The sequence below is a fragment of the Eumetopias jubatus genome, unplaced genomic scaffold (assembly GCF_037043125.1).
Source record: "Eumetopias jubatus isolate StellerSeaLion01/CBP00866 unplaced genomic scaffold, mEumJub1_p1.0 scaffold_7, whole genome shotgun sequence".
In the NCBI taxonomy this organism is placed as follows: Eukaryota; Metazoa; Chordata; class Mammalia; order Carnivora; family Otariidae; genus Eumetopias; species Eumetopias jubatus.
The window spans coordinates 103,515,751-103,534,545 of NW_028274813.1; the positions used below are offsets into that span (position 1 = coordinate 103,515,751).

At 40.2% G+C, this 18,795-nt stretch overlaps 1 protein-coding gene across 1 annotated transcript in view; it reads left to right on the forward strand.

Annotated features, from left to right (window-relative positions):
* RAB8B (RAB8B, member RAS oncogene family) overlaps nt 1-18,795 on the forward strand; it is a 57,440-nt gene that overhangs the window by 29,499 nt on the left and 9,146 nt on the right. The window contains exons 2-5 of the mRNA XM_028100453.2: nt 12,647-12,707; nt 15,220-15,280; nt 17,077-17,154; nt 18,269-18,358. Coding sequence (XP_027956254.1) covers nt 12,647-12,707; nt 15,220-15,280; nt 17,077-17,154; nt 18,269-18,358 — 290 coding nt within the window. The remainder of the gene's footprint in view (nt 1-12,646; nt 12,708-15,219; nt 15,281-17,076; nt 17,155-18,268; nt 18,359-18,795) is intronic.

The following is an 18,795-nucleotide window of genomic DNA, read 5'->3' on the forward strand; positions in this document are numbered from 1 at the left end:
ACTCACCAAGGCCACTTTTGCCCTTGTGTGTGTGGGGAAATTCACCATGAGCCTCAGCTGAGCAGCTTTTAAAGTCGAATGAGCTCATTTTATCAAAGCTTGCTCTGTTGCCCTCTCCTGTTTTACAGCTGATTAGATTAATTGAATATGATTAATAAATTATAGTATGACAAACTCAGAATTATCTGTGTTAATTAGGGACGGGTAGCATGGAAAAATGAAATCTTAAGATGTCTTTCCTCTTGGCTTTGTTTCTGCAGATGCCACAAAGACACATCACGTGAAAGCAAGCTCACATTTCCTTATCCTTTCTTTGTCTTCCCGTACATTCTTTTGCAGGTGACAGCAAAAAGACTGGAACTGAAGGAATTAGGGAAAGAGGGACAGATTTGTCCAGTCTACTTGGTAGATAATGGTTGCAGTCTTCAGTTAAGACTCTTTCAGATGGAGTATGTGAATTAGTTATTTGGTGGGCTTTTTTTACACTTTTTTCCCCCCAGAGAAATGGCATCATACTCATTTTACTTCTTTAATCTAGAATTCGAAGTATAGTTGTAGTGAGTACTACTTTAACTATAACATGTGGAATTTTTTTTTCAAAATTATTGAATGTTATGGACCTAGTTCATTTATATCTTGTTCCTTTTATAATATTATAATGTAAGTGCTTTCCAAGTTTCTTTATAATCTTGATAATGACCAAGGATTACTTTTAACATATTAAAATATAGCAATTTTAATAATTTAATAACAATTTAGTAATTTTAATATATAACTATATACACTTTAAAAATATTCCTTCATGGTGAAAAAGACTCAGAGTCTTCAGTGGCTACTCTAGCCCTGGGAAGTAAAGGGTGGGAATCCGGGAGGTGTGTTTTATTTTCAAGGAAGTGTATCCGTACCGGTCTAACAGAAGACATCACTCAGGGGCACCTGGGTGGCTCAGTGGATTGAGCCTCCGTCCGACTCTTGATCTCGGCTGAGGTTTTGATCTCACAGTTGTGAGTTTGAGCCCCACGTTGGGCTCCGTGCTGGGTGGGGAGCCTACTTTAAAAAAAAAAAAAGATATCACACTCTCTAGGTATTCTGTGGTGGGAAATAAGGGTCATTGCCCTCCATGACTCAAGATTAGATTGGAGACTTCCAATGAGTCTTCTGTATCTTACTTACAGGCCTGTCATTTGGGGCAACCTCCTGCTTATGACCTGTTAAAAAACATATTTTGTATTTGTAACTTTGAAAAACTTGCCTGAGAAAGACAGGTGCTAACATTCAGTGATCCTTAATGCGTTCCTCGGGATTGGAAAAGAGCAGTCTGTTTTGGAAGAAGGTGGTAAAGGGAAACATCACGTGAATAATTCTTTTATTCAAGATTGAGGGCTAGTGAGTGGAAACTGTGCAGTTAGTTTTCTTGCTCTGGTGCCTGGGTCCTCTTCTTTAGTTATTGGGGATGAGGGTGGAGAGCCTCGAACGGGGTGTTCCACTTTGAAGTCAGTTTAATAAAAACAAGCTGATAAAATATAATTTGAAATGTTTTTTGTCAATTTTAGAAAAATTATTTTATGTGGTACTGGATGATTCTCCGAGCCATTCAGATATCAGGACAGCTTTGTAGAAATAGTCTCATGTCAATATTGCTTAGATTTTCTTTCCTCCTAACCCCAAACACTGGGATTTGGAAATAGGGCGCATAATGATCAAATGGGAAGTCTGAGGGGGTAGTATATTTTGATAACCCACTCATTTTATGCTTTGACAGAGTTATCATTCATTCTTTGTATTTTTTAAAAGATTATTTATTTATTTGAGAGAGAGAGAGAGAGAGTGTGTGAGCAGGAGGGAGAGGAAGAGGGAGAGAGAATCTGAAGCAGACTCTGCCGAGCCCAGAGCCCGATGCAGCGTTCGATTCCACGACTGTGAGATCATGACCTGAACTGAAACCCAGAGTCAGACACTTAACCGACTGAGCCACCCAGGTGCCCCTCATTCTTTGTATTTGAAGGTTAAAGTGGCAATTAGCTGGGGGAAAAGGGAAACAAAAGAAAATGTGATGTATTCTAGTCCTTTGTTAGTCCAGACTGCATCCTGTAGCTCTGAAACATGAGTAAGAGATCTTAGATTTACCAACCCAGTTGGTATTGGGTATTGGTATCATTGTATTCTGTTAAAAGCCAAGCCAAGGAAGTAATAAGTGGCAGAATCCTTTATCACCATCTAAAGTAAGTAAAATGTCTTAAGTACACAGAGGTGGATGACCATATTTTTATATATATATATATAACATATATATAGGATAGCATAATGGGCCCATTGAAGTGTTTACTTCCTATGCATGTAAGGTTATAGTGCTGTTAACTTTAAACTTTTGTATTGTGAGGGAGTGTGTTTACAGATCAGGATGATATATCATTTGTAGAAGTTTTTCATTTTTGATTGGGAAAAACTATATTCTGTTCATGCCATTTTTATTGATCCTTGTGTCATCCTTTTACTTGTATATACTCCATCTGTTTGTTTTAACCTTACTCATTAGGAGTAGCTTATTATAATTACCCATCTGTCACCCTGGCTACAGTGAGCCGTAAATGCTGCTTAATTTTACTGTACTTTTGTGTCATTGATGTTGGTTTTGATCAAGAGAAGGCTTTTTTGCTAACTAGGTTCAGAGCACTGCGAGTTTGCAGCTATGTTTGTTTATTTTATAATCTCTGATCACTTTCCTTTTATCTAGAGAAAAGTCAGTGGGAGAAGAAGGTGGGAAGGGGTGAGGTAGGTATTGCAGGAAAGAGATTATGACTTTTGATGATTCTTCTCTTCAGCCTGCTGTAATTTGACATAGACGCTATCCCTTGCTCCCCCAATTAAAAAAAAAAAGTTGGTTTGTATTAACTTGGTGAGGAAAATTACTAAATTTTGTGTTTTGTACCAATATAAGCTGAAATCTTTCTTAAATAAGTGATTTGGAAATTTTCCTGAAAAATAATAAAATTATAGCTAACGTTTGTTTCAGCCCTAGTTGCTAACTGATATATTAAACATTGATAAAATCTTTTTTGTCTTTCCTCTTTTAAGAACCAGTTTGCAAAGGGAAAAAATACATCATTTGTTTTTAGTTAGTTGCACCATGTAATGTTACTTAGTTATACTATTTTATATGTATTTTTTTCTTTTTAGCTTTCATTTGCCTCCAGATGAATGGAAAATATGATACATGGTCAACCCTTGGAAAGATCTAAAGGATCAGTTTTACTGCATTTTTGGTGCAACATCATTGGAATGTAGTTGTATTTTTTTCCAGTGATAATTCCAGTGATTTGGCAGTATGGTTTTCCCACAGCAACAACGTGTTGAATCAGGGATTTGCTTTTCTATTTTCGTTTTCTGAATAACCACAGTATTCCCTCACCCTTAAATGAAACAGACCTAACCCTGAGTTGCCAGAGACAAACAAGGAAATTCCAGGTTGAGGAAAGTGATAGTGACTCACACTGGAGGGGGTTGCCTGCTACAAAGGTACACTTTCTCAGAAACAGTGGCTGGAGCAGAGGCGATGCTGCTGGTTTCATTTGGGAGCAGTTTGCTTCTTGAGATGGTCATGAATTAATAATGGGGAAAGGAATGGAAATCTCAGAGACGTTCCGAACTTTTATTCTCCAGGAATGTTTAATTCATGTATTAGGCTTTTTATGAAAAAAGATTTTTTGAATGTAAAACATCTGTTCATTGAAAACCTCTAAAATCCACATTTTAAAAACTTCAAGCACATTGCTACTTCCAGATTGAGTAACACTGAAAACACATTTCCTTTTGAAAATGCAAGATTTGCAACAGAAACTTGCCATGCATTCATTTGGCCATTCGCAGATGGTGAACTGAATGCTGGATAATCTCTGCCGGCCTCTTAATCAGACTGGAAATTCTCAGTCCTTCCTAGGTGTTTCAGAATACTTCTATCTGAGTTGTAGCCATGTTATTGCACCTTATTTGCTATTTTTTGGTGTGTTTTTTTCCTCTTGACATTTTTGTAGTTCTAGCCTTGAGAACCTTTTGTTTGTCATTCAACACATAGCTTATTTTAGCAGTTATCATTTGGTACATAATGATTTGTTATTTTGCCCTGTTATTTCCCAAAGACATTTTAAGAGTTAAATAGATCTTCATAATTTAATCTATAAAGCCCTTTGAGACACTCAAATATAGACCTTACTCAAAACTGTTTCTAATCTGCACTGTTTTTGTAACTGTTGCACATACATTTATGGCTCAAAGAAGTAAATTCTTCCTTATTTCTAGAATTAGTTTATGAGTTTATCTTTTGTTGGTATGATTTGCTTCTATGGGTACAGCAGTCTTTTTTTTTAACATTTATTTGAGAGAGAATGAGAGAGAGAGAGAGAGAGAGCATGAGAGGGGGGAGGGTCAGAGGGAGAAGCAGACTCCCCGCTGAGCAGGGAGCCCGATGTGGGACTCGATCCCGGGACTCCAGGATCATGACCTGAGCCGAAGGCAGTCGCTTAACCAACTGAGCCACCCAGGCACCCTGGGTACAGCAGTCTTATGCCAGGAATGCGAAGAGCTGAGTTTAATTCGGTAACAAGTAGAAACTTTATTTATTTTTTAGATTTTATTTGTTTATTTGTCAGAGAGAGAGAGCACAAGTAGGGGGAGCTGTAGGCAGAGGGAGAAGCAGGCTTCCCGCTGAGCAGGGAGCCCGATGCAGGGCTCAATCCCAGGACCCTGGGATCATGACCTGAGCCGAAGGCAGATGCCTAACCGACTGAGCCACGCAGGCGTCCCGACAAGTAGAAACTTTTAAAACAGTGTAAAGATGTGCAGCTTTTTCAGCAGGAAGGAGCAATATGTGTCACTATTGATTTACACCATAAATGAGGTTTAATTTACTGCGCTCTGTTCACAGAGGAGAGGAACCAAAGAAATCTGAAAACTTCTGTCTTCTTTTTGGTATAGGAAGTGTTATTTAAAGGGCAGATTATATTCGCAGACCACTGTGATCATTTCAAACTGTTGTTCAATGACTTCTAAACTTACTTTTAATGTTTTTTCTGCTAAACTTTAGACTTTATGATTTTCAAAAAGGAAACCAGATTGTAAATTTGAATATAAACAAAACAAAAAATTAAATGGTTCTGGGGCGCCTGGGTGGCTCAGTTGGTTAAGCGACTGCCTTTGGCTCAGGTCATGATCCTGGAGTCCCGGGATCGAGCCCCACATCGGGCTCCCTGCTCAGCAGGGAGTCTGCTTCTCCCTCTGACCCTCTTCCCTCTCGTGCTCTCTATCTCTCATTCTCTCTCTCTCAAATAAATAAATAAAATCTTTAAAAAAAAAATAAATGGTTCTGATTATATGCAGCAAAATTGGTACTTGGTGAACATACTTTTATGAACTTAACAGAATATGTATTTACAAAAGAACAATGCCTTGAACTCCTCTCTTTCAATCTAAGTAACATTGTTTGGTGGTTTTTGTTTTGGAGGAGGGGGAGGGGGAGAGAGAGTCTTAAGCAGGCTCCACCCCCAGCACGGAGCCAGAAGCAGGGCTCAATCTCAGGACCCTGAGATCATGACGTGCGCTGAAATCAAGAGTCACACGTTTAACCGACTGAGCTACCCTGGGGCCCCAATCTAAGTAACATTCTTAACTTTATTTCTATCTACTTTTATACATTTTCTCCAAGTCCTTTATTTTGGAAAAAGCTATTTTGAAGCTTCAATCTGTGACTCTTATTTTTTCCCATTTCAGGAATCTGTTTTTCTAATTAGAGATCTTAGCTAATTGTCCTAAAGTCAGCTACTCTAAAATCTCATTAATCTCCATGTTTAAAAGTCCACAAAAAAAGCCCGAGCAAAATGAGGTTGTCAAAGTTGTAAACAGCAGTATCCATCTACACTGCATCTTCATCATTAATACAAATCTAAAGTAAGGAAGTGAGGGTAGCATTTCTTTAAAGTGGATTTCAATATTTGGGACACTTTTTTCTATTTCTGGAATATCTCTGAAATGTAAATAGACCAACCACTAACCCATATTCTGATAGCTTGGGATCACAGATGTTTCTAAACTTTGAAACAGAGTGCATTTTTCCCCTTTTAATTGTGAAAGAGCAGTGTTGGACTTCTGCTTCTTAAAGTGGGTCACAGGGGATAGATACTCTGTTTTTTGCTATTAATGTACGGCACCACGAGTAAACCCAGCATTAGAATCTTGTATTGCTATCATTCATTGAAAGGCTACATGTCCCAGAAATTTGACTTTTTTTTTTTTTTTTTTTTTTTCACGGATCTCTTGGCTGCAGCCAAAGTGGGCTTTTTTTATAAAAGCACTTGAGTGGGAACCTGGTATGGAACATGTCAGGTGAAGGTCCCTGCTATTTCTCTACCCCCCGATTTTCCTGGGTCAGCTTACCTCCCCAGGTAACCCAAGACCGTTCTAAGGTAGAAGAGAGAGCTCTTGTGTATTCTAAAGCTACAGGACCCACAGGGCAAAAATGCATCCAGATCACAGCGACGCTGAAGGTCAGGACGACTGGCTGGCTCTTTCCACACTCCAGCACAAACCTAGGGCAGCCTCCCTAGGCTCTTGAAACAGAAAAAGGTTGTTAGTAAATAAACATCTGTTGGCTGACTAATTCGACATCAGTGTAAAATAATTTTGTCAATCTGTTCCCTCTCTGTGTTAAATTATATCTGATTTGTGGAATGAAAGGGGGCCCAGTACTGCTCATTCCAAGCTCCTTTGCCCTGTGAGGTCTGTTAACTATGGACGTGGGTCAAGTTCAAAGGTTCCTTCCCTCTGTTCTGCCGGCCAGCTTCTAACCACACTGCTGGTTTCTGAGAAATATCTGATAAGCAATGCTTTAGGCAAGTGCTCACACCATATCCCTCCCTAGAGCCTCACTGCCAGGTCTCTGCCGGCTCTTGTTAATGTGGGTCACCCTGGACAATGCAGAGGCCTCAAGTACAACTTTACCTATTCCTCAGAGGTACAGGGCACAGCCCCACCCCCGTCCTAAGGGTGGAGGGAGGATACCCTCTTCCTTCTCCCACTGGAATGGGAAATCAGAACTTCTGTGTTCCTCTCCTGGAGTGCCACTCTCAACAGTGACCAAATGTGTATTCTTTCATTATTCTTAGCCCAAATAGAACCTTCTTTTTCCTCCAGGCAGGGAAGGAAATGCCCCTGAACTCCCTGCTTGAAATCTGAGTGACCAACACTCCTTGCTACCCCGTGCCCCTGATTTGCTCCCTCACTTTCTGAACTTGATCCAATCTTGCTATCACCCACACCTGGTCACCAAGGGCTCACAGGCCCTCTGTATATTGAACAGCAGCATGGAGTAGTGCCTGTTGTCCACTCCCCCCCTCCAACTAGCTCCCACTAACTGTTTTAAGTTGCCTTTCATCTCTAAATTTGGTTTGATTTTTCTGCTGTCATGAATGAATGTCTTCAGATAATCGGTTTTTCAAATAACTACTTGTTGCTTCTTAAAAATTAGGAACAATTTCAGGCGTACAAGAGTATACCTAATATAAAACATTCCCACATCCAGGTACCACCATGCAGTTTTAGAAATAACAAATGTTAGAGTTGAAGTCCCTCTGGACCTCTCCCTAATCACCTCTTCTTCCATTTCTCTTCAGAGGTAACAGCTATACTGATTTTGTTGATAGTCATTCTCATGTATGGTTTTTTTTTTAGATTTTTATTTATTTGAGAGAGAGAATGAGAGAGAGAGAGCACATTAAGGGGGGGAGGGTCAGAGGGAGAAGCAGACTCCCCGCCGAGCAGGGAGCCCGATGCGGGACTCGATCCCGGGACTCCAGGATCATGACCTGAGCCAAAGGCAGTCGCTTAACCAACTGAGCCACCCAGGTGCCCCCTCATGTATGTTTTTATACTTTAATTACACATGGATGTATATATAAGTGATACATTCTATATTTGGGGTATTTTTGAAATTTTATAGAAATGATTTGACTCTGGGAAATTTCTGCTGTTGGCTTTTTTCACCTCATATTATGTTTTTAGTTTTTAGATTCAGTCATGTTGATACCTGTGACTCTTGTTCACTGCTCCTGGATATCTCCTGTATACCAAGATATTCTCACACTGGGGGCATTCCCATTGTTGCTAGTGTTTTGCTCTGGACCTTTAAAGAGCAGGCCTCCCCCAGGGAGACATGGACATTCTTATACACATCTCTTTGGAAGGCCTGATCTTTAAATGCCAAGTTTGATTTTTGACCCCTTTTTGAATTAGTCTTTGTGAATCTGAATAAGCTGTTGTATCTCCCTGGGCCTCAGTTTGCTTAGGCACGAGGGAGGACTGAACTAAATAATCTCTAAGGTTCTTTCCAAGCCTAGAATCCTGTGATTCCTTTCCAGCTTGCTTCTCTCCCTCCTTACAGTGTATAGTGTGTATCAGTTATGAGCAACTGCTTAGCATGAGAATCAATTCAGAAAAAAAAAATCTGTGTGTGTATGTAGTTAAATTCAAAATGAAAATGACTTTGAGTCCCTTGGGAATGTTTTCTTACGATGTAGATTTCCTATTCTATTGATTAGATAAATATTAATAACAAAACTGGCACTGCTTTACAGCCATCAGAAAGTTAATGTTGGGGCTTATTCTAGTAAACATGGAAGCAGTGTTGGAGTCTTGTCTCCTGAGTGTGGATTGTTGGGCTGTGTTACCAGCTAGGCAGGCTGCATGAAGCCTGGTGGCTGATGGATTGCTCATGAGTTGGGATGACTCAGGGTCGTCATTTTGAACATGAGTTATCGTATTATGTGTTGCCAAGAAATGATGCTTTCTAAAAGACTGTTGAAATATGAAGGGCTTTTTTTTTTCCACCCTAAGAGTAGTGCCCTTCAGAAGCTATGTTTTTGAGATTGTATAATCTTTTTAAATGAAGGAAAAAAAAAGTTGCTCCCTTCCTGCCAGAATGAGCTGTAGTTCTTGCTGCTGTTGATATGACTGCCTGCTCCTTCTTTGCAGCCTCTAATCATCTGAGGCTAGGGCACAGGCCGGCACTTTGGAACTATAGTCTCAGGGACTCTCGGGCAGTGAAGATCACGGTTTAGCGCAGAGATGTCGTGGCAACGACATGGGTTGCTTATTGTCTTTTTTTTCCTTCATATTTTCTGTTTGTGGCTCAACACTAGATGAAATACTAGAGTTATTATCAAACTTGGTAACTTACACGTCAGGGTAGTAGTGATAGCTGTTATGATTTGTCCATTTCATATAGCTATGAATAGAACATTTTACTAATTGATAGATTGGAGTATTATTCTAACAGATACTGTGATCGATTCAACAGCTTTTCCACTCTCCTATTTTTAGCAGTCCTCTGGGTCAGGAAAGTGACCCAGCTCCAGGGATGGGTCTTGATCAATCTAAATTTAGGGATGAGTTTAGATTAATCCAATCTTGGTGACTGCCCATGGCCGTGATTGGTTCCGGAACTCAGCATTAGCCCCTAGAACATGACATTTCATGGTTATAATTCTAGAAATAAAACATGAAGGAAAGGTCGCTGGAGGCTTTGTGGAAACATTTCCTCCCTTTGAAGTGAGAGGCACAGGAAGATGATCTCTTTTCTTCTCAGTATTGCTGTTGTGGTCAGGAACCGTTATCAGTCAGGGGATGAAATTGATACTCCCAAGGGGACAGAGCCAAAGGAGGTACAGAGAAATGAGCTGGAACTACTGGATTGAGCCATCCCCCTGAACCTCAGCTCATCACTGGGCTCATTATATGAGTCAACAAATTACCTTAAGCTAGTTTGATTTGAGGTTTCTAGTATTTGCAGCAGAGAGTATCCTAATTGATATAATTACATTACTATATTATGACTGGTTATTCTAAATCTGGAGTAGTCTCAGGAAGTTATCTTTTCTTTAAATTTTAAAGTGAATGTTAATCCACCATATAGTCTACTGTTGTTATTGCCAAACTAGTTGTAATGTAACGATCTTGATTTTCTTATTGTAATAGATTTCTTAGCATCCTTACTATTGTTACTATAGTACACTAAGAAAACTTTGAACTTCGGAGTTGTTCTTAGTTCTCCCCACACTTACTAGAATGTAACCTTTACTTACTTGCCTAAGAGTATTTAACCTTTTATTATCTACTGTTTACATGTTTCTGTATGCAATCTAACTAGAAAAGAGAGGATGGACCCTTTGCTTGATTTGAGAGCAATTCAGAGCAATGTGTTAACAAAACCAAATAACACAGGATTAAGCCAGGACTTGCCATGTCAGGGATGGACATGGCCAAGGAGAGAGCTGAGGGAGGACGGGGGTGGGGGAGGGCCCATGGGTGGAGTGGCATCCTCAGGGAAGGCTGCTACGTGAGATGGCCATGCACATGCAGAGGGGAGGAGGTGTGGGGCAGTTGGAGAGAGGCTCTGAGGGTGGCAGGGTCAGGAGAGCAGTGCCTCCGAGAAGCTGTATTGCCAGGCAGAGGAAGTTGGACCCACAGCTTCTTAAGTAGTGAGGTGCTATTACCACAGAGATGGTTAACAGTTACTCTCACAGTGGCACACAGGGGAGCTAGACCAGGGAGAGAGGTTGGCACTGAGTCCTGGGAAGCTGTTACCATAATTCATGTGTCAGGTGACAAGAGCTGTAGGATAATAGCATCTGAGTATGTAATACCTTACGTCAATATGGAATTTCAGAGTTCCCAAAGCACATTCAAACACGTTATCTAGTTTATCTAATTACGTCCCCTCACCCTTTTTTATGGATGAAGATACAGAGGTTCAGAGCAGTTAAGAACGTCCCAAAAGCTGTCAATTACAGAACCCAACCTACAGTTTGTAGGTCTTTGGACTTTCAGGTCTGGTGCTTTTCAGTAATAATATAAATGACATTTTCCATTATTAGTGAAATTCGAGTTGTGCTAATTTGACTTGGCTCTGTGCATTTGTCTGTCAGCTGGCTCCTGACAGCAGTGTAAACAAAAGCTAAGTACCACTGCTCCTAACTCCTCTGAACAGTGAAAAGATGGTGAAGTATCACAGATAACAGTACGACCTCCTCAAATTACAGAAAGGTGATTCTTCTCACAAATACAAAAAACAAAAGGCGGGGTGCGAAGAAAGTTTCCTAAATGTTTTAAATGAATGGAGAGTGCCTGAGACTTTAGGGAGCCTCCAAGTGGCAGCCTTTTTGGGTGCTCTCAATATTTATATGTAGAAACATTGTGGTAACATAGTATTGAAGGCTTTTCTCCCCCCAGAATAACTGCATTTAATGTTTAAGTCAATTTAGCAGATACGTAATTGACACGTTTTCTTGAAATGTCATGGAAACCGCTTTTAAGGGGTTCTGAACAGAATGCAAAAGAATAGAAAAATAAAAGCCAAGTGGCCAGATGATAAAGATTTAGCAAATTGCATCTAGGTTGTATTCATTAACTTGTCCCTTCAGAGAGTAGCAGCTTATTCCTGATAAGTGTAGAGCATTCTGATATTTGTCAAGGACTTTGTGGTTCTTTGTAATTGAAATTGCTAAATAAGTTTTGAACTACCAAAGTGTGGGGTGGGGGGGTTGGAATTGGTGAAGGGAGGGTTAGACTTTTAACTGCCAGGGCCCCCAAACAACTTTCACGTGGTACCTGCCTGGCCCACTTGAGTGCTACTTACAGGTTAGAGTCACCTGGAGAGCTTTTAAAATTACCAGTGCAGAGATCCTAGCCTTGACCAACTAAGCTGGAATCTCAGAATTTGAGGAAGGGAGCATACCTAGTCATAAGTAGTTTATTAAAGTTCTCCAGGCAATCCTAAAGTTCAGCTAGGGCTAAAAACCTTATTCTAGCTATTTTGGCTCCAGCCAGTAAGCTGCAAGAAACATTTATTAAAATGTACATACAAGGGGGGCCTGGTTGGGCGTCTGCCTTCAGCTCAGGTCATGATCCCAGAGTCCTGGGATCCAGCCCCACGTCTGGCTCCTGGCTCGGCGGGGAGCCTGCTTCTCCTTCTCCCTCTTTCCTCTCCCCCCCCCCCCATGCTCTCTCTCTCTCTGTATCTCTGTGTCTTGAATGAATAAATAAAATCTTTTTAAAAAATGTACATATGATACTTGCTAGCTGTATAAAATAAATATGTAGGTTTTCCCATCCCTGAGCTCAAATAGGCAGGTTTGGGGGCTTGGGGTTTTGTTTTTCTCCTTAGCCAGTTGCAGATCCTAAAGAACACATGGCAGGAGATGGAGGAAGACATTCTAAAGAGGTCCCATGGCGTTTTTTTAGGGAAGGATGTGGCAGGAAGGGTAGGAATCATTGTTTATATGTGTTTCAGGAAGCAGAAAATATGGCATGTTCCAAGTCTATCTAAATTATGTAACTTTGAGGGATGTGATCCATTTGGATCAAAATAATGAGGCATATAATACATTGCATTTAACATGTGTGGGAATTCTTTGCAGAGTAATTAGCATTCCTTTCTTCAGCCTGTATTCAGAGGAAACATACCATTCACACCCTCTCTGTGTTCACATTTTCCAGTGCGTTGGAGAGCTTTTTTTTTTCAATAGAAATCTTTGTCCTTTTCCTAATAAGACTTGGATTATATTCAGAGAAATTTAGCATTTCTTTTTCTTTTTTCTGGCAGGAATTGATTTTAAAATCAGAACGATAGAACTAGATGGAAAGAAAATTAAGCTTCAGATATGGTAAGTAAAAAAAAAAAATTATACACCCAGTTTCTTCCTTCATCGGGAATTGAAAGTGGGAATTAAAATGTGAATTGTGGTAAGTTAGAGGTAACTTCTGATAGCTAAAACATCTTTTCTTTACCAGAACCAAGGGAAGTGAGTAAGTATTCAAAGGTATCTCCACCAAGAACGGGAAGGTAAGGAATGATCTTACAGCTGGAAGGGATCCGAGAACTCATTCTTCCCAGACACTAATTTTGTAGGGAAGGAAAGAAAAGCTAAAGAGAGTGTATACACCTTTTCATTGTAGTTGTTGGCAGCTTTGAAATCAGGTAAGGCAAGAGTAGTCCTATGGTAGGAACCCTGAGCGGGTTCTTCTATGGAAGTACATAGATCTAGGTTCTAGGTTCTCTCAACTGAGGGCCTGGGCCAGTTGCTTCCCTTCTTAGGGCCTGTTTTTCCTCAATGATAAATTGGTTGGTGAGCCTGAAGACATCTGAGTTCCCCTCCAGATCTAACACTTCATCATTTGTTTTCATGTTTCTTCTCTTCAAATAAAAAAAAAATGAGGACCACCAAACCAATCTAATGTGTGATGATGACAGCAGTAGACAAAGCTTAGAAATTTAGAGCAGCCTAGATTACAAAGCAGGCAGGGCAAAATAGTAAAGTAATGTATATCAGCTTTTTTCTTAGGCTGTTTTTCTTCTTTAAATCTCAGAACCAGGACAGAACTAGAGCATCATATTGAGATCCACTGGTCCTTCTTTTACAGAGGAAGAACTTAGAATGGTTAAGTCCATCTGAGGGCATCTCTCTGGGTCAGTGATAAAGCTGATACAACTCCCCAAATCTGGAGCAATGTGTCAGCTTTATATATTAGCCTAGTGTAGTGGGTCCCGGTGTATTTGTTGGAAAACATGGTGAAGGTTACCAGAGGTTGTCCTTTTCAAAAATCTATTCATATTTTGTAAGAGGCCAAATGTTTTAAAGATATTGAAAAAAATTTAAGGGAGAAGCAAAGAGAATTTCTGACTCTGTGCTGAACAGTCCTGACCATAGCAATAAGAAGCGTTTCTAGGAGCCTGTGGGCAGTCAGCTAGCAGTCAGCTAATTTAGAACTTAATATAACATCATAGCAGTATTTATCAATACTCTCAGCAGCAAAATAAGTCTCCATTTAGGCTTCACAACCTATATTTAGTATGGCAGGGGTTCTCCTCTATCCTCCCTGCAGAGCTGGTTCTAAATCAAGTAGTGTGTTAGACCAAAATATGGTTAGTTGGCTCAAAGATGCTTGGCTTCTGTTTTCCCCATGATATGTTTGCCATATACCAAACAAGTGCCCTGGGCATCTGATCCTGATCAGTGAGAGAATGGCAGGATACGATGACTGTGGTGCGAAGCCTGGCCCTGCCCCCAACAGCTGAGACCTTGGGATGCTTGAGGGTCATTTCAGGGGCTTAGCTATTTAATGGTTCAGTGGCAGACCGTAGCCCAGCTGAGCCTGTTGTCTCTTCTGCAGAATGAGGATGAGTGTCCAACACTACACTGGTAGTGGTATCACTTGAGCACAGACGAACTGTGTAGGGTATATATAAATATATATAAATATTAAGGTATATTATTAATATTTTTAATTTTCTCTATTTCCCTTGGGCCTCCATCTCTTGTTTGGGTTGGTGTGCATTAGACTTCTAGTGTATTTCCACAAATGCCTTTCTCTCCTGCAATTAAATTGTACAATGTAGTTTGCCTTAGCAGCACAGGGAGTACATTAGTTCTGGTGGTGCGTGGCAAATTTAGAAATACTGACTTACCCAGATATCAAGGAAATTTGACTCCCTTTATAGGGATTGCTTCAATCAATGTAATGAGAAATTCCTGAATTTTTCAGAATGGATTTTAAGAGAATGTCATCAGCCAAAAAGCAAGAATACATGAAAGTGCATGTAATTTTGAGGTGTTGTTCATATTTTAAAGTCTTTGGAAACATTGTCAACCATTATGTTTGAAAACTCCAGGCTCCTCTCTTGAGGAGATCCGTTTTAGTGTGCTCTGCTGAGCAGAATTCACACAGTAGTAAGTCCAGCCCAGTTGCTTGCTTTATACAGAAATCAGACTTTCAGTCAAGAGAGCAAAATGCCTTAATCATGAGGCATTTATAAAAAGGATTATAACTACTTGCAGGGGTCCAAGAATTTAGAACTATTCTCTGTTCTCTTCCACGTGTGTTTGACTAATAGAACATGCCAGTTCCTAGCAGGGCCATGTATTTTCTCGTTGCTGCTTTTATCATCAAGATCCAGGTTTGCCACCAAAGTCATTATGAGCTCCTGACAGGCTCCTGTGACCACCTCCGCCTCCAGCTCACAGAGGCATGACAGGCTCCCTTTGCATCTCATTCCCCTTTCCCTTGAAGCCACTGCCTTTGTGAGCCGCCCAGGATTTTCTCCACAGCTTAAGGTCTCTCCTCAGTGATGCTGGTGATAACTTTTAAAACCACTCTCTCCTTTGTTTCAAATTTTAGGGACACAGCAGGTCAGGAAAGATTTCGAACCATCACAACGGCATACTATCGAGGAGCCATGGTGAGTGTGTTTTAGGGTTTTGTAACTCTTCAGGTGAAAGTAAAACATGAATATTCATTTGTCAGGTTTCTAGGATCCAAGCTAGAGTGTAGTACAGTGGGGGAGATAGGTTTTGGAATGTGAAAACAAGACATTTAAAGGGTTTTTCTATGTTCTGTGTTTAGTAACTGCATGCTTTGACGTTGGTCTTCATAATGTCCATGAGGTAATTAGCTTATAGATGTTTTGGAACTCCTCCACACTTTCTGAGCAATTGTATATCTTAGTGAAAGCTGGGAGACCAATTAAAGACAGTGACAGTAATTCAGGTAAAGGCTAATAGACGAGAATATGAACAAGGCCGTGCATGGGAGTTGTGGGGTCAGAATTGGGAGATACTGTGGTTGTCGGGCCTACAGGACTTAGTGACTCCCTGGCTGTGAGGAGGTAACTCCCAGGGGTCTGCTTGGGCTGGCTGGTAGGGTTGTATTGCCCTTTATCAAAACAAGAGTACAAGGAGGAAGACAAGGTTTGGAGGGGACAAAGACAACCTTGTGTTTTACTTAGTTGAGTTTTTGGTGACCACACGGGACATTTGGGAGCTGATCCCGGGTCATTGGTCTCCAAAGCACATCTGACCCTCTCTTTTTGGCTTCACCTTGTGCCCTTCTCCCATTGGATCTGTGCACTCTTACCAAGCTGACTCTTTCAGTCCAGTGGGTTCTGGGCCGTTCTGGTCAGCAGGATACTTAAAACATTTCTGCTCTGTGCCAGGCACTGTGGGCTTTCCCTCTTCACCCCAGCCTCAACCCCGTGGCCCAGTTCAAGTGTACTCAGACCTCAGGTCTTGGCTTTAATGTCATTTTCTCAGGGAAGCCTTCCCTGACCTCCCCATCCCCTCAGCCAGATTAGATCCACATTTGTACTCAAAACTCCCCATACTTCTTCATAGCAATTGTCAAAGTTATAACTAAGTGTATAATTATTGGTTTATTGTTTTCTTTGCTAGCTGTCCATGAGAGGAAGGGGCCTTGTCTGTCTTGCCCACTGCTGGTAGCACAAAGTATAGTATCAGGCACATAGTGGGTGCTCATTAAATATTTGTTGAATGGACAGACGGATGGGTAGGTCTGGCACTTAATACAGGAGTACGGTCTGGTGATACAGATTTTGGAATAGTTAGCATACAAGTGTCAGTTGATACATTTAGGAGATAGACCTTTTAGAAATACCAGACATGAGGGTCTTTAAAAATACGATTACAATCAATGCCTTTGATTAAACCTGTATAATATTAAGTGTCTGCGATTTATGTAGACAAGATAGTGGCATTTTGATCAGCCCATATAAGAAAAAATGATTTTATTTTTTTAAGGATAAAAATACTTTTAAAGCAGTATGGTTACGATCTTAGTATAGGAGTAAGAAGCAAGACATTCCTACTTGCAATAATCAACTACACAACGGAAGTGATTAGCTCTTCTCTCATCGCCATCTCTGTTTCAACTTAAACACTCCTTTAGCTTCATTTGGTGCTGATTCTTACCATGTGCAGTCAGGTAGAAAGGGTGTATCACCTTTACCATAATCACTAATTCATTAAAGGTTAACAGTAAAAAAAACTATTTACGTGGTGAGACAGTGGAAGAATTTATTTATCTATTTTTCCTTCTTTGTACTTTAAAATTTGTGTTATAAATCCCTTTTGATTAAAAAGACAAAATAAAGGACAAACAAAAGGTTTCTGGAGGGTAGGAATACGCTGACATTATATTCTATAACTTTATGACTTTACTAAATAAAGATTTTTCTTACAGGGAATTATGCTGGTCTATGACATCACAAATGAAAAGTCCTTCGACAATATTAAAAATTGGATAAGAAACATTGAAGAGGTATGTATGGAAAGAGAATGATGATACTAGAGAGGAGTCCTGCTGGGTGCTTGCAGAGGGCTCCTTCTGTCTCTGGAAGAGGCAGTGGAGCTGCTGAGAAGTAGGCCAGGGGCAGGTCAGGCCCCCTCGCTCTGAGGAGCATGGATGGAGTGATCTCTGGTGCCTCCAGTCCGACCGCTCTGTCAGATGGGGAGCTACACACGGAGGAGCAGTCTCACCAAATTTGAAACTTGGGCCGGATCTTGAAAATAATTTAATCAAGTCCCCATTTTATGCATGAGAAAACTGAGGCCGGAAAGAAGAGACTTGCTTGTGCTCCTCTAGCTTTAACATCTGACTTCCAGCTTCTTGCTTTCTGACTGGCAAAGGTCTCTCTCTATTCCAGCAACTTCTCATTTTTCCCTTCTAACATTTTCTCCATTGTAGATAGTTGAAATTTGGTTTAATTCCAGATTGACTGGTATTAAGATTTTTTTTTAATGTCTTTGACATTTCAGAAAGAAATCTCTTTTTTTAAAGATTTTATTTATTTATTTGACAGAGAGAGACACAGAGAGAGAGGGAACACAAGCAGGGGGAGTGGGAGAGGGAGAAGCAGGCTTCCCGCCGAGCAGGGAGCCTGATGCTGGGCTCAATCCCAGGACCCTGGGATCATGACCTGAGCCGAAGGCAGACGCTTAACAACTGAGCCACCAAGGTGCCCTAAGAAATCTGACTTTAAAATCATTTTGTACACATTTATATTAACCTACATGATTTCATGTTTTAAGTAGCTCAGAATCCAGAATACCTTCCTCATTGGCTCACTCAGTACTGTTTTTTCCTTCTTTGACCCAAACTAATCTTTGGAAGTTTTACTTCTGTTTGTTCATGTACAAAAAAAGCCATGAGAATGACTGCAAGCCTTTGGGGAAAAGTTTGCATAGGCTCTTATGCAAACTTTTCCCACCTCCCATCTTTTCAGTTTTTCCCTGCATCAAGCCTTGTGTTGAGCCAAAGATTATTTGTCTTATTATTAAATTTATGGATATGCTTCTGACAGGTTAGGATTTGTCTATTGAATAACTGTATTTTGCTCAGGCTGTTTTTATAACGTATTATTTTCTCCCTGCAGCATGCCTCTTCAGATGTTGAAAGAATGATCCTGGGTAACAAATGTGATATGAATGACAAAAGACAAGTGTCAAAAGAAAGAGGAGAGAAGGTAGATTTGAACTGAAATATGCATGAAGATGGGCATCTATTCGCACTAAGCGTTTATTTTCTTAGTATTACTTAATTATTGATTTCAGTTGGAAAAATATCTGTATTTTAATCCTTTAAAAAAAAAACAACAAAGAGATGTAATCCATACTTGCTTGAATAGTGTGAATTAGTATTCGAGATCCAGCTCCATATACTGTGTAGTCATGACTCATTCCTGAAGAATTTGCTGTTTTCTGGGGGATACAAATTAGTCCTTTTTCAGATTCCTGCAGCTTAGAGTTCATGCTGTTTCTTCCATATCTGTGTGAAAATGCCTAGTTTTAAAGGTCAAGTAAATCATTCTCTTCAAATAAAAGTAATCGGATAGGTGAAGTTTAAACAGTAATCATATTCCAATTCATTATTTTTTTCTTAAGAATATTTTACACCATATTA